Source organism: Tetrapisispora phaffii, chromosome 9 (assembly GCF_000236905.1).
Source record: "Tetrapisispora phaffii CBS 4417 chromosome 9, complete genome".
Lineage (NCBI taxonomy): Eukaryota > Fungi > Ascomycota > Saccharomycetes > Saccharomycetales > Saccharomycetaceae > Tetrapisispora > Tetrapisispora phaffii.
The window spans coordinates 615,252-631,110 of NC_016528.1; the positions used below are offsets into that span (position 1 = coordinate 615,252).

Below are 15,859 nucleotides of genomic sequence, written 5' to 3' on the forward strand. Positions count from 1 at the left end.
CTATGGTTATATATGTCTATTGTAGCTTTATTAAAATAAATAAAAAAAGCTATGCAAGTTATGATTAAATATTGCTATTTTTTAAAACCTTATACACTTGTTAAACATTAACTGTCTATTGCTAATCAAACCATAAAAACTATTCTTACAAGTTACACTAATCCTTTAAACTTGTGATATTCTTATACGTACACTTTAAATTTTAATATGTTTTCCGAATCATTCGTGGCGCAATTAAAGTTGCAACCTATTTTAAGTATCATCAAAATGAGAAGGTTGAAGCTTCTTCCATGAACAATTCCATTGATACTTCTCAGAATTTATAATCTATTACTTGCTAATATATAATAATAGTAGCTTGATAGCATAGTGAATAACTTGATAATGAACTTGCATGTTACAAGAATAGCAGGTATACTCAAGGAATGTCACGACTATTTAACTGTACGTTTGCATTTTCCGTGTAATTTATTTATTATTTGATATGCAACTTATTTTCTGTGTTATTATATATTTATGAATATTATTAGATCTCTAAGTTGGTATTTGCTAATTTGTTTTCTTTCTTGATCAGCTTCATCTCTTTCTTCCTCAGCTTCTCTTTTTGTTTCTTTAAATTTTTTGCTGTAGCTCTTGTAATTTTATTCATATTATATTTGTTTGTGCTGTTCCAGACGGAATTGGGTATTTGTTTCGGTAATTTTCTACCATATAGGCATTGATCGACTAACCACATCCCGACAATAAATGAATCTCGATCAAGCGTCGCATCTCTTCTCTTGTCGACAAAGTTATAAATTTTGATCAATAGGTCAATTGGCAGGTTAGACCGAAGCCAGATATCTTTCACAACCTGATTCATGATTAATCCTTCATCTGGAAGCGATTGAAACTCTACTTCTTCTCCATCCATCATCTTTTGGTACCAAGGTACCAAACTTAGATATCGATATCGGTTACTGACCCACATCCCTTCATATCTTTTTCTTTCCTCCGTGGTAATAATAAATAAATCTTGATGTGACCTCCAGGGTCTGTCTTCATCAAATTTATTTCTATAGCCTGTCTCGCTGGTAGGAGAATAAAAATTATGCCCAATTTCAGACTGTCTAAGAGTGCGAACTCTATTTTTCACATTATCTTCTTGTGAAGAGATTTTACTTTTACTGCTATTGTCATTCTTAGAATCAGTATATATACCATCTTCATCATCGGAATCAAAATCGTCCTCATCACTATACGAGTCGTATTCATCCAAATCTTTATCAGAATTCGCAGTATCATAATACTCTTTCCCGCTGGAATTATCATGTTGTCTCATGGTAGATTTAAATTTTGTATTATTTTGTGTTTTAATAAAAGTCTTTCCATTCTCATCTTCTGTAACAGTCGATTTGATTGGTACGATTGTTTTTGATGCTGCACTTCTTAGCAGCTTTGCTTTGATTTTACCAAGGGTGCTGTTCCTAGTATAATTGGGAATTAAATCAGGTAAGGTACCTTGATATGTAACTTTCTTCGGAGGAACATTTGGATGTCCAATAGACGACGTGGAATAATTCTGCTTTTGTTTTTCAAATAGTGATGATGGTGCAAACTTGGATACATTTAATGAATTAGAATCAACATTTTTAGCTAAATTGAGAATATTTTCTACGTCTGAATAATCATTAGGGCTGGTGGTGGTATATTGGTCATTATCGGGGGAATCCGATGAATAAAGTTCGACTCTACTATGAGATAAGGGACTTTGGAATTCATTACTATGGTTATCTAAACCAGTAGTATTAATATGATTATTTACCGCAAGCTTGTTCTTTGCAATGATGCCCTCATTCTTTTTCTTAAGAGAGCTTTTATGCATTCGTGCTAGTGCCGTATCAGAATTCCTCCTCTCGAAAATATCCTCCCGAGCAATAGAATTGATGTTTTTACCAGGAACCTGATGTCCAGTTCCTTGATAATGTGAGTTAATTGTACTGGGAGCATCAATCAGTTCATATTTGCTATCATCTTTTACTCCAACATATTCTGGAGAACTATCTTTCCTTGTTGATATATCACCTTTAGAAACTCTATGGACTGTATTGAATTCTGTAGAAGTTGGTGTTTGATCATCGACATAACTATTGGCCAAATTGGCAGCTACTACTGCAATATCTATAGGAGAGATCTCTTTCCTTGGATTTGCTGGATTCCCTTCATTTATTGGTGATACATTCCCAGAAGTCTGAGTGTGTGATACTATTTCTGATATGTCATGCTTAGCTTTGAGTTTTTGATTACTTTTTGGATAATTTAAGCCACTTTTTGAATTAAAGTTAAATTTGTGAAATTGAGTCGACAAAGAATTGTCGTTTCTCAAACTTCTTGAAGATAAATAACGACCCCTTCGTTGTCCCTGTTTAAGTGCTTGTTGTTCACCAGCTCTAGTCTGCGGAGATGCAGCTCCAGGATCAGAAAACTTCCTAAACGTCAACTGCGCTGCTTGGAGTGAATCAGATTGCTCCTTATCGTTCAACTGCAATAGTGCATGCTTATGATTATTTTTTCCTAGTTGGAAGATATTATCAATCATTAAGACATAAATTTGCGATAAGCTTTAGTTATATGTATCTGTTTCTATTCTGTAGTATTTTAGATTATAATGGCATAATATAATCATATACAAGTTGGCTTGTATTCAGTAGTACACATTAATTAAGGTACCATGAACTGATCGCTTCCTGTTAGAAAAGACTTGCTTCTTATAATATATGTCGTATCTGGCTAACTATGTTGTCGTGTCAAAAATATCACCTATTACCAGTATTTATTTAATATGCATACTTTGTATGATCATCTGCTCACGGATGTATATACATATTCTGTTAACAAATAGTGCGTACCTTAAAGATGCTTGAATCGCCAACTCGCCTTTTAAAATATAAACTTAATATATTGTTAAGCCGCAATTGACCAAAGTTAATGAAATGTAATATGATTTTTTATAAGTTCATAGAAAGTAGAAAACAATAGGATTGGGTTAGGCCCTTATCATTCATGAAGTATAAGAAAGTGCTTCTTTGTATCTGGTAATTTCTTCTGTTTAGAGACTAACACTCAATCAAACTATAAAAAATGCCTGAACAAATCGCTCATAAAAAGTCATCGAGTGTTAAAATAAGTAATAAGGACAAAAGGCTGTTGCTGAAGGAAGTGTATAAGTTGGATGATGAAGCAAATGGCACATTAAGTGGAAATGATCAAGATGGCAATAAAAATCAAACTTCAAATAATAACGATGCTGTCCCTATGAATGACGCCAAACCCACAGCTCAATTGACTTCGAATGATATGGATTCCGATAATGACGATACTCTGGAGGTTGAGAATTTAGAGGGAAAACCCCTGAATGAATTGGAGTTTAAAGACCTTCTGCATATCCATAACAGATTACTAAGAAAAGAAACTGATACTAATAATTCAATTAAAAATGTCATATATGATAACTATTATGATTTAATTAAAGTCAATGATCTATTGAAGGAAATGACTGATGACAATCACACGAAGCTTGAACAACTAAGGGTTACTCTAGAGTATATAACGAAATGAAAAGAAAAGAAAGTTATTATAAATGTATAATATTATAGACAATAAAGGGCTTACAATTATTTAAATGATCTATAATTTTATGCTGCAGCGTTGAAATTACCTTTGTTAATTACGAAGACATCAATTACAGCCATAGCAGCATACAATCTATTTTCTGCTTCTTGGAACACAATAGAATTCTCACTATAGAATACTTCATCAGTAACTTCTTCGTGATGTCTTGGTAAACAATGCATGAATTTATAATTGGGAGCAGCTAATGCCGCTAATTGAGAGTTGATTTGGAAGCCTTTGAATTGTTTCAACTTTATTTTCTTTGCATATTCTTCTCCCATTGAAATGAATGTGTCGGTAACTAAAACGTTAGCTCCTGCTGAACCCTTTTCTGAATCGTGTGTGATCTCAAATTGGCAATTGTTTTTTTTAGCTATCTTTTTAGCTTCTTCAAAAATATCTTTATCCAGTTCAATTCCATCTGGGGTCGCCACTATGACATCTATGCCTAACTTCAAACATGCAATTGATAAATCATTGATGACATTGTTTGCATCACCTATCCAGGCCAATTTTAATTTGTTGTTTGTGTAGTCTAAATGCTCCTTGATTGTTAACAAGTCACAAATTGCTTGCAATGGATGGAACTTATCACACAGAGAGTTGATGATTGGAACAGAAGAATCTTTGCACAAGTTTTGAATATCATCATGACTGTTGACTCTTGCAAATATACAGGAAACCATCGAGGAGACAACCTTGGTGGTGTCATAAAACGATTCATTAGTGCCCAGTTGAATATCATCCTTGCCTAGGAACATTGATTGAGCACCAAAGAAAGCAGCAGCACCTTCAGTAGAGATTCTGGTTCTTGTGGATCTCTTGCTGAATAGCAATGCTATGGTTCTTCCTATTAGTTTCAAATGATTTTTTTGGAACTCTGCTAGGTCATTGCTTTTGAATACATTTTTATAGTATTCAGCCCTGTTGACCAATATGGAGAACTCTTGGTCAGATAGGTCCTTAATTGAAATTAAATGACGGATTTGAGACATGGTGTAATACTTGAATAAAACTGTGAATATGCTACAAAATGATATACTAGTTTATGTAATTTTTAGTGTAAGAAAAATTGATAGAGAGACGTTTCAACTGCATGTCCACAGATTGAATTGACATGCCTTTATATATGTCAATTAGAATGAACAATTGGCATCGCCCATCTTTATCTACTGCATTAGCACTCAAAACAACTGGTGCTTGAACCAGCCTTAGTTCTGAGTGGTAATAAAGTAATACAACTTAACCTAAATGTATTCAACCAACAAACCCCCAAGGCACCGCACCATTTCCTGTACCAATCAATAATCACAAGTAATGATTCAACGATGCACTGGCCAAAATGGTTTAGTCATATGTCGAATTATAATGAAACCTTGACGTTGCATAGTGGAAGTAACTGGTTTTGGACTCTTTACTCAGATGGAATATCCATGCTAGCTTGTCCTGAACCATAGTTAAGAAGTGTCACATACATTAAACCTGTTACGAATACTTTACGAAATGCGAAATGTTTAAGATTTGAATTTTCAAAAATTGAGTCAGAACGTTCAAAAAACGGTGGACGTGCGGCGATTTCTGTGTGAACAACGACTGAAAAACTGAAATGTTGGAACGATTTCACACTTTTCTTCGAAAAAAAGTTTGACCGAAACAGGAAACCGCAAAGAAAATGCCGTGCAAGACACCTATTTTGACGGTTTCTGACTCATAGTTTGCTTAGGTTTCCGTGGGAAGGGCGGTGCGGTGTTAGGGGTATGTGACAAGAGGAAGAATAGGGTTTGCAAGCGCATGTGCACACGGTTAATGAAACCCTAACATGGTGGCTGGTCCGGGTAAAATGAATGTGTCTCTAAGGTGTTACAGATGTCGGAGACTGGAAGGGACGGGTAATAGTAGATGATGATAGTAAATATAATATAATATAACCTATATGTATGTGTATATATGTATGTGTGTTTAGGATATATTGTAGTAAATGAGAGGGTTGGATGCAGTTCATCATTGATACAGTTCTGGTTATCAATCTTGTATTTTCTTTAAGAGGTTCAATTGAGAATTGGATTTTAAAAACAACATGTCAGAAAAGGATCTTGTCGTCTCTATGAAGTTGAAATTGTTGAAACTTGGGGTCTTGTTGGGACTCTGTAGCAAGTTTTGTGCTTTGTGGCCATTCAACGACGAAGCTCCATCAGTTTTATATTTTGCGGTAGTGTTATCTCTTTCATCCGGTTTGGAGTCTTCAGTGGCCTCTGGTCTGCAATTGACTGCACTAGGAGATAATGGCTCGTGAGAGACTGGCTTTAAAGAATTGTTCAAGATCATATGATCAAGTTTTACTTGGTTATCTTGAAGGGTTTGTGCATTCCCAGGCAGTATGATTGCACTGACGTTGCTAGTCATGGAACTTTGATTGTTCTTCGCAACTTTATTTTTATTCATGTACTCCTTTGTCTTTATTAAAGTTGCGGGCGAGCGGTCATATCTGGACTGGAAAAGTGACTTATGACGCTTGTGTACAAATGGAATTTCTAGCGGTTGTAAATTGTCGTTTGTAAAGTCATCCTCGTCATCATCTTCCGCGTAACCGTCGTCGGTTTCCTCTTGATTAAGTAGAAATTCAGAAGAGTATTTACCGACATCAACCAAGTTGTTATTTCCGTCAAGTTGAGTTAATGACTTCAACGAAAATGATTCAAACAAAGGCTGATAAAATCCAGTATTATCAACAATGTTAGGCTTGCAATTTTCGAGATGATCTCTCATACTAGGCGCATGTTCTGCATTGGCAATATTTTGGTTCCTCCCTATATTTCCTTCAGTAGCTACATATTCTAGATCGGGATTGGTGTTGGTAGGATCTACAATATTATTATCTGTAAACATATCAAATTGATCCATTATTGCATCTGAATTGCATTTTAATAGATTAGTTCTTCCACCAAAGAAAAAAGAAAAATTGTAACCATTGCCTATTTTATTTGTGTCGTTAAAATTCGAGACAGATTGCAAGTAACCTAATTTATTGTATTTGTTCAAATTTGTGTTGCTCAATTTCAATTTCAAACTTAAATCAAATTTGAAATTATTTTGTAATTCAACTAATAATACATTTTTCATGTCATCAAAAAACCAAAGTGTGCAGAATCTTGTTAAAAATGTTTTATATCTTAATAGATTCCAATTTTCTGGCAATGTCAAATCACCATCGAATTTTTTCGTATTGGTTACAGACCAGCTGTTTAAATGCAGAAGAGAAAACCTTATGATTTCTGTATTTTGACAAGGTAAAAAATACTTGACATAGAATTGTTGCGGTTGATCTTTCAGGGAAAAGTTTCCATTGGTCAAAAAACTATGGTATTTTAATAAGATTTGGAAACTGTTTTCAACCTTCGACTGATCTTGGATTAACGTTGAATTATCATTGATCGTAATATTTTGATTCTTCTTGGGGTATTTTGTTTTATAGTTATTCTTCGATGCTGTATATAAAGAATTGTTTGTTGCTGGATTTATCAATACTGCCTGCAATATCAGATAATATAATGTCATTTGTAAACTTTTGCATTCATCTGTTGTTAAGGTCTTCTCTAAGAAATTCTCGTTATTATTAAAATAGAGATTTTTTTTAATCAAAACATTTTCATAATCTTGGAAATGAATAGATAGTTGTTCATTAGGCAACATGATGTTAGTGGACACAATTGAAACGAATTCATTTAATATTTTAAATAAATTTAATTTTTCATCATATATTCCCAGTAGAAGATCAGAGTCATATTCTGTATTTAGATTTGCAATCAGTCTGATATCCTTCTTATGCAAAAGATTCCACCATTTTAACAGAAATTTATAACAAGTAATTGAAATACTTCTATTTTTTATTAATTCATTTCTGTTCGCAATGGAATAATTGGCATAAATATCATTATCTAACGATTTTTTCATTGGTTTATTTTTGATTTGGTCTTTGTTGATAAAATTCGAAGTTTTCAATGCATCATTGATGAAAACAGTTGTTATATTGAATAAATCATTGATAATTGATAAATTATTTGAATCAATCACTGACATATAATAATAAATAGATAGATTCAATAAATTCAAAATCTTAATATTTTGATTTTGTTTATTAACATCCTTGAAATGATAGTAGTTATTAATTATTACAGTTTTTGTGACTTCAAATAATTTAAATTTATCAAAACAACTCCAATTTAATTGAATAATATAGCAAATAATCATTATATTTATTGGGTTTTTATTTATTGTATTATTTGTCAAATTTGAAACTTCAACCAAATCATCATTGGAATATAGTAGTGGTAAGATTGAGTTTTGAATGACAGTGAAATTATTAATTGATAAATCTATCAGTTCTTTTAATTGTGCTAGATTCGTATTTGCTTTGTTAATTAAAAAATTTGGCAAATAGTTATATTGTGGATTTAATTGTAAATTCGAGATTAATATGGATAATTGAAAATCAACCAACCATTCTTTATCAATAAAGTTTTTAGTAAACTTTTCATTTAACAAAGTTTCGGCTGAATATAAGGAATCTTTTATTATTACGTCCCAAAATTCACTTCTATCTATTAAATTTTTCTCTGTTTCAAGGGTAGACGATTGAGCAGTGCTGTTGTCACTACAACAATTTTCTATTAATTTTTTGTTCTGAACAGAACTGGTATTACCTTCGATTGATGGGGACTGTGTTTCCAAAAGTTTCAATTTATGTTGTAATTCAATCACTTGTCTTTCTAGCATTTCAGTATAGCCTTTGGGGAAGCCTCTTCTTGTTAGCCTATCACTTGTTTTACAAGCAAACTTAATTTTTGAGCAGTGAGTACAACTTGGTTTTAAACCGTCGCACTTTATTTTCTTTAGTCTACACCTATCACAAGCCTGTGATAAACGAATATTAATGTCGTTATCATAATGTTCATTACCGAGTTTCAGAGAGTCCTTCATACCATGAAAATCGTCATGTTGATTGCCTACTGGCTTCTCCTTCAAGCTATGTTGATCTGGGACGGGAACTAGCGCCCGTGGAGCTACTGAATTATTTCTATTGCCATACTTTCTTTTCTTTCTATTTTTCACCTCGACTTGTAATTTTGTTGTTTCTCTCGTAGAAGCTAACCGTGGCATTATTAAATATATGTGTGTGTGTGTGTATGTGAACGTGCGTATGAATGAATGTGTATTATCTTTGTTTTAAATTATTTGTGATCGCTTTCATTTACACAAAAGCAAACAGATTTAGCCGCCGAAACAAATATAAAAACAGAAACAACCAAAGAAATTAGGGGACAACACAGAAACAGAAATAGGAGGGAAAGGATCTGTTGAACTGCTGAACGTTCCTTTAATGTTTCATTTCCGTTGTCCTTAAATAAAATGTGAAAAACAATAATTAACTTTCCAGCCAATAAGATCATAAATAAAAAGGTTACCTTAATAAACAACCACAGTGCAACACTTCCGTCTCCCCCAGACATTCATATCGAGAACCTAAATTACCAAAATATAAGTAAAAAGAGTCATTGCTCTAATTGAATGACTATCTTCTCATCAGCTCTGGTATCACTGCACAGAAACGTATTGCGGTTCAGTTTCCAAGGGGGGAGTGTAGCGTGGAGGTTATAGAAATGACCTGCACTTTGCTCAGCCCCTTCGTTACTATTACGACTGGAACTTCTTCGTAATTCCAGATGAAAAAAAGAATGATCATTGCGAACAAGAAGCATATTACCAAGGGAGACAATTCGAGGAGGTATTGAGTGTGCGTCTGGGGAAGAAATTGACTTTTGGGATTATCAATGGTCGCTTGCATGCGGGGGTTTCATTAGTAGTGCGGCACGGAAATTACTTCTCCGCATTCTATATTTTTCGTGGATTCGAACACGAAAAGAAAAGAAAAGGCAAAGGCGGGCAATGCTTGACAAGGGCAGGAACTTAACCGGAATAGTGCAGTGCATAGAGTGAAAAGGTGTCGCTAATATACAGACTCGTATCTATATATATGTGTAGGTATGTATACGTACGATTGTATTCTTATTAAGTGATTTATATTTACAGGGATTTCCTGGTTGTTAATATTGTCTAATATATAAGTTGTTTAAATGTATTCGTGTAAATGCCGACACTCGGGTTTCTTCGTCACTTACGATTATTCATATCCATCTCCTCCGAAAGTAAGTAATCCTCCTCCAGTTGATCTAGAATGTCTAGAGAAATAGTCGAAATCAATTGAAATTGCATTCGCTAATAGTACTGCTCTTTCATCAAGAGTCATGACATTCGTGGATAATGTTTCTGGAGGATATATGTTTTCAAATGATCTTGTTGAGTCGAATCTTACTATATAAATGCCTGTGTCGGTGAATAATTCTCTGCCAATACCTACCCAATTTCTATCAACTCCACCTATTATTTTATTGTTTTTATCGCGTACAGCGAATTCGAATGATAAGAATGGTGCATCGATAACACCAAATTGTTTGAAGTATGGATCAGAACTTGTCTGTTCCTCATCTCTTGTGTTCGCAAATAATTCGTATTTACGTCGCCAAGCATGCCATTTTTGAACTGATTCGCCAACAACTTGACTTCCTTCATCAAATTGTCCTGTTTCCTCATTTGGCAATATGGCTTGTATATGTGAATTCACCCATGAAAATGGTCTCTTGATAGTCAATATCACATTATTATAGTTGTCAAATACATCAACGGTGAACGGTCTATGAAGTTTAGACAATTGTCTCAATGCAGCTTTACCGATTGAATAGTCACGTTCTTCAATACGTCCCAATGCATTACCACGAACGTCCATAATCTTATATTTATTCGCTTGCTCAAAACCGACAACAATGTTCATCACTTCGATCTGTCTCTCGATTATAATAGTAGGTTCGTTTAAGATGGAAGTAGCAACAGGAGTGCTGGACAATATCGAAGCTTTCTCTGTGCTGACATCACTGTAGTTTGTGTATGATATTCTATTTTTGTGATCGTGCGACGGTCTTCTTCTGAATGACGGATTACCCACGGCTTGTTTAACCAGGTGCGTTGTGGAGAGGGACCTCCTAACCAGAAGAGGTATCCTATTACATATAAACATTTCAACTCTGCTGGTTTTCATACGTTTCGTTAAGTTGTCATCATGACATGTGTCAACGAAGATTCTGAAATATTTCTATGCAGCGACTAAGCTTTTTTTTTCTAGAAGCCTTATATTTTAATCTCGCTGCGCGAAAATTGGCAAGGTGCCACCTAGCTGCCCACTATCAAACTTGAAGAGCCTACTTAACCTCCCGACTCACTACCGAATCTGAAAAGCCTAGTTATGCAGCAGATGCAAGGCACAAGAAGTCGTTGGAATGGATATGAGGAAGGCAATGTGTTCAAGGGACCACGTTTGTATAACTGTATGTTCTTATTTGGCATATTCCTCCTTATCAAGAAATGTGGCACAGTAGATGGTTTTTCAATGACCTCTCCTAGCATGCGAAAATTTACGGGTGTTATAGAACTCAATTAGAATTGGAATGTTAAGATAGTTAAGCTTGCCACCTGGGAGTAGTTACTATGCCCTTGTATCAGGGACGCCAGTATTTTTCAATTGAAAATAGCCGCCACTCAATGGCACTTGCATTCAACTGAACAAGAAATAATGATACAAGACATCCAACCTCGAATTAACGTGAGATGTTTGGATACGATGGAGACAAAAAGACCATTACAATTGCACTACATGCGTCTCTTTAAGCGAATCGATATGTATTTGCGTATATACACATATTTATTGATTTATGTACATGTGCAAATTTTGTTTCATTTGTAGCATTGAGCTAAAGTGTGTGTTTTCTTAATCTTCACAGTGCAGAATATAGTTAAGCGTTAGTGACACCAATAACACCGCAGGCGTTTCTACCACCAGCATTACCGGTTGTTAAGGAGTCTGCGTGACCACCCAAACCATAATCATCGGTGCCGGAGTGAACAACGACGGATCTACCAATAACAGAGGTTGGGCCGATCAACTTGACCAGCTTGTCGGTGAAGGCACCCTTGGCGACACCTTTGGCATCGGCCTTGATGTTACCCATGTCACCGACGTGTCTGTCTTCAGAGTTTGGATGACCATGAGTCTTGTTGAATGGGTTAAAATGTGCACCAGCAGAAGTACAACCGTTAGTGACGTCACCGAATTCGTGGACGTGGAAACCACGTTCAGAGTTTGGAGTATTGCCGGTAATTTCGTAAGTCACGGTAGTAGGCTCATCTTCAGACTTTTGTTCGAAGTAAACTATACCGGAAACCTCGGTATCACCCTTTAAAATAGCAACAGCTTTGACCATTTTGTGTATAACTGAACTTATTTGTTTAGAATTAAAATCTTCCTTATGGCAGCGTGTTGGATAATATATCTATATAATAACAATACGCTTGATCATATAGTTTTAAAACAAAGAAAATAACGGCAAAAATGAAAAAGCTGTCAGAGGAAAATTAAAAGAATATTTTATATTATTGTTCCCTTTATATAGGTGTTCTAATATGATATGATATAATAGAATCACTTAAACATACTAAGAAGTTAGTGTATGCAGGAATACCTGCGAATGAATGGATATGTAAGTAGGGGAGATTTACACAGTATACAGTGTGTGGTATACATTTCCAATTCATTTCTAATTTCATTCCTCACGAGAACAAGCAAATCAGCTAAGAAAACGCACATGACATGTTGTTTGATGGGGAGGCGCTTTTTTGAGCATTTGATACCCCCCTTATTATCACTGAATGAGCAAACCAGCCCGTCTATAATGCCGAATTCGGGCCGTTAACTTTCCCATCTCTTAGGCTGGCGTGCAGTAATTTTTCGGACAACGGAGAGTTTCAGTGTCGTGTTTCGTGATGAAGTGTGCAGTATGGAGACCCGGTCGGGGCTGAACCACCCAGATACAAATTAGGATAATTGAGTGAAACGCGGGTTAACGAAAAAGAACAGAATGGAACAATCCATGGAACCCTAGTCACGTGAGTGTAAATGGTCATTCATCTTAGCTTTTTTATTGTTATTTCCTGATGGTATCGAATCGTTTTCGTAAATACTGACAATTAACAATATAACAAAATATATGTATCCACACTTAAAAATAATTATGACATTTCCGTACAAATTATGACAAATGTCCGTTACTAAAATACTATTTGTCGTGGTTTTGATTTATCTCCACCGGATAAAACATTGATAACATGACAAGTTCCCGATCGATCGATCTCAATAATACTTCAACACCTTGTCGTGTGGTGGTACAAGATCACTTTCAACGAAATACGTGCAAGTTTCTCACTTGGAATTACTGCATTCTCTCTCTGTCTCTCTTTTCACGGAAAGCAAGGCCTGTTGGCGCGCGCATATCTTTCTCCGCATGTTGTTTCGAAATGAAATAACAAAAACGCCGCTTTTGGAAGTAGTTTTCCAATTCTGGAAGCGCCCTGTTATGCGTGCTTACCCTGGATAATGACGCTTTACCCTGCTGTTGTCGTAACCAATATCCAAAAAAGCAATGAAACAAGCGCACATACTTCGAACAGTTTATTCGATCTTGTTATTCCATTTCGGTACTAACATACTCTGGCACTTTATTAGGATATCATCTACATTCTGGTTTCCCTATTCAATACCAGAAGAGAATATCAAATATCGAAAAAAAAATTTCAATGCCCTAACTATTCAAATCAAGTTTCGAAGTTATATTCATTATTTCACTATGGCTGTTTCTTTCTTTTTTCATAGTCGTTTCTGTTCATCAATAAAAATTATGTATGTCTTAAATGTGATTGTAAGAGCAAAGCAAAAAATCTCTTCACAATAGGCGATGGCTTTAACAATCACTATTTGTCCTAGTTTTCATTTGGATTCTTATCTGATTTGAAAAATTTTCTTTTCTCCAACGGAACTATAAATACCAGACCATTTTGTAATTGATTTAAATATATTTCTCTTATCTCACCTAATCTCATGTGTATCTGTTTCGCTATAAATCAATTTCTTATCACAAAAAACCATTCTTTATGCTATGTCTATCTGTTAAGCCTTGTTCTTCTCTCTTTTTTTGCCTTCTTTGTATGAAACCATTCTTAGCTTACATATAGATTCAACCAACAGAAGCAACCATTGATACCGGATTGGTCTCTCCCTCCAGTCTCAGCCATCAACTCGTATATAAATACTCATTACAATGCATCAATTCTCATCGGATAGTCAATCTGTATCCAGCATGAGCAAAGACAAAGCTACTGGCTACTCTTTGAATAAAGATGATGATATCATTTTAACCTCTAAATCGATCGGTGATGATTTCATTACGGAAACGGTATCTGAACAAGAATCCATTGACAAAGTTTACGACAATGATGCATCAGGTTGGTTTCATAAAGCTATAGAGTATTTATCCGTTAAAGGTCCAAATGGTGAACAAGGTATCGTGGAAACTTACTTATACAATGACGATCTTCGTCCGGTTGAAGCCGAACGTAGAGTCTGGACATGGAGACAATATATCTACTTTTGGATATCCGGTTCTTTCAACGTTAACACATGGCAAATTTCGGCCACTGGTTTACAACTAGGTTTAAACTGGTGGCAAACTTGGATTTGTATCTGGGTTGGTTATTTCTTCGTCGCTATCTTTTTGGTCGCTGGTTCTCGTGTCGGTAACATGTACCACATCTCTTTCCCAATCGCTTCTCGTATTTCCTATGGTCCATATTTCGCCATTTGGGTCGTTTTGAATAGAGTTGTCATGGCTTGTGTTTGGTTCTCTACTCTAGCTTGGTTAGGAGGTGAATGTGTTCAATTGATGCTAAGAACAATCTTCGGTAACGATCTACCACAAAGGTTAGGTGACCACATCCAAGATCCAAACTTAAATAACTACCAATTCATGTGTTTCATGCTATTTTGGATCGTTGGCTTGCCTTTCTTATGGTTTCCACCTCACAAGCTACGTCATGTCTTTGCTGTCAAAGCAGTATTGGCTCCAATCGCTGCTTTTGCATTCTTGATTTGGACTTTGATCAAAGCTGATGGTAAGTTAGCATTTGGTAACTTAACCGGTGGATCAGCTCTATCTAAATCTGCAACTGCCTGGGCTGTTATCAGATCCATAATGAGTGCCTTGGATAACTTTTCCACATTGATTTTAAATGCTGCTGATTTCTCTCGTTTCGCCAAATCGCCAAAATCATCTACGTATTCTCAATTCATTGCTTTGCCATTATGTTACGCAATCATCTCCTTGATTGGTATCTTAACCACAAGTGCTGCCTACAATATGTACGGTATTAACTACTGGAGTCCTTTAGACGTTTTAGACCGTTACTTAGATAACTTCAACAAAGGTAACAGAGCTGGTGTCTTTTTAATTTCCTTTGTTTTTGCTTTCGATCAATTATCCTCCAATTTAGCTGGTAATGCAATTCCAGCTGGTACAGATATGACAGCTTTGTTCCCAAAATTCATTAACATTAGAAGAGGTTCTTACATTTGTGCTGCTTTGGCCCTATGTATCTGTCCATGGGATCTAATGGCTTCATCTTCTAAGTTCACTACTGCTTTAAGTGCATATGCCGTTTTCTTATCTGCTATTGCTGGTGTGCAATTCGCTGATTATTTCATTGTCAGAAAGGGTTACATCAATGTTTACCATTGTTACACTAACAGAATGGACTCCTTCTACATGTATAACAAATATGGTACTAATTGGAGAGCTGTTGTTGCGTACATTGCTGGTATTGTTCCAAATTTCACCGGGTTCATTGGTTCATTGGAAATATCTGTTCCAGAAGGTGCCATGAAAGTTTACTACTTAAACTATTTCATTGGTTACTTTGTTTCTGCTCTAGTATACATTATTTTAGTTTACTACTTCCCAATTAAAGGTGTTCCAAACAATGCTAAGATCACCGACAGAGTATGGTACGAAAGTTGGATTGAAGTTGAAAATTTCACTGAAACCAGAGCTTCATACGAAAAATTCGGTGACGAAAATGTTGAAGTCAGACAGAGTGTCTGATGAAATTCGTTCTTTATCATTTATGAGGAGAACCACGATGTTACATTCTTATCCATTAATTTTGTAATCTGCATGATTTGAATGATGTCGTGGTTTTAATTCTTTTTACCTTT

The 15,859-nt window shown here is 35.3% G+C and overlaps 7 protein-coding genes across 7 annotated transcripts; 2 read left to right on the forward strand and 5 right to left on the reverse strand.

Annotated features, from left to right (window-relative positions):
- Positions 1-526: 526 nt before the first annotated feature.
- Positions 527-2,578, reverse strand: TPHA0I02790 (uncharacterized protein; the record flags this gene model as incomplete). Its single annotated transcript, XM_003687166.1, has 1 exon — positions 527-2,578. The coding sequence occupies one exon, from the start codon at positions 2,576-2,578 to the stop codon at positions 527-529; it is 2,052 nt and encodes a 683-aa protein (XP_003687214.1).
- A 542-nt stretch (positions 2,579-3,120) lies between these two features.
- VPS51 (Vps51p) lies at positions 3,121-3,597 on the forward strand (the record flags this gene model as incomplete). The annotated part of the gene is made up of 1 exon (XM_003687167.1): positions 3,121-3,597. The coding sequence occupies one exon, from the start codon at positions 3,121-3,123 to the stop codon at positions 3,595-3,597; it is 477 nt and encodes a 158-aa protein (XP_003687215.1).
- A 77-nt stretch (positions 3,598-3,674) lies between these two features.
- ARG3 (ornithine carbamoyltransferase) lies at positions 3,675-4,646 on the reverse strand (the record flags this gene model as incomplete). Its single annotated transcript, XM_003687168.1, has 1 exon — positions 3,675-4,646. One exon carries the CDS (start codon positions 4,644-4,646, stop codon positions 3,675-3,677), a length of 972 nt encoding a protein of 323 aa, XP_003687216.1.
- Positions 4,647-5,673: 1,027 nt separating this feature from the next.
- On the reverse strand, positions 5,674-8,808 carry SIP4 (Sip4p; the record flags this gene model as incomplete). The annotated part of the gene is made up of 1 exon (XM_003687169.1): positions 5,674-8,808. One exon carries the CDS (start codon positions 8,806-8,808, stop codon positions 5,674-5,676), a length of 3,135 nt encoding a protein of 1,044 aa, XP_003687217.1.
- Positions 8,809-9,829: 1,021 nt separating this feature from the next.
- Positions 9,830-10,801, reverse strand: AIM25 (Aim25p; the record flags this gene model as incomplete). The annotated part of the gene is made up of 1 exon (XM_003687170.1): positions 9,830-10,801. One exon carries the CDS (start codon positions 10,799-10,801, stop codon positions 9,830-9,832), a length of 972 nt encoding a protein of 323 aa, XP_003687218.1.
- Positions 10,802-11,552: 751 nt separating this feature from the next.
- Positions 11,553-12,020, reverse strand: TPHA0I02840 (uncharacterized protein; the record flags this gene model as incomplete). Its single annotated transcript, XM_003687171.1, has 1 exon — positions 11,553-12,020. One exon carries the CDS (start codon positions 12,018-12,020, stop codon positions 11,553-11,555), a length of 468 nt encoding a protein of 155 aa, XP_003687219.1.
- A 1,890-nt stretch (positions 12,021-13,910) lies between these two features.
- FUI1 (uridine permease) lies at positions 13,911-15,746 on the forward strand (the record flags this gene model as incomplete). Its single annotated transcript, XM_003687172.1, has 1 exon — positions 13,911-15,746. The coding sequence occupies one exon, from the start codon at positions 13,911-13,913 to the stop codon at positions 15,744-15,746; it is 1,836 nt and encodes a 611-aa protein (XP_003687220.1).
- Positions 15,747-15,859: the final 113 nt, after the last annotated feature.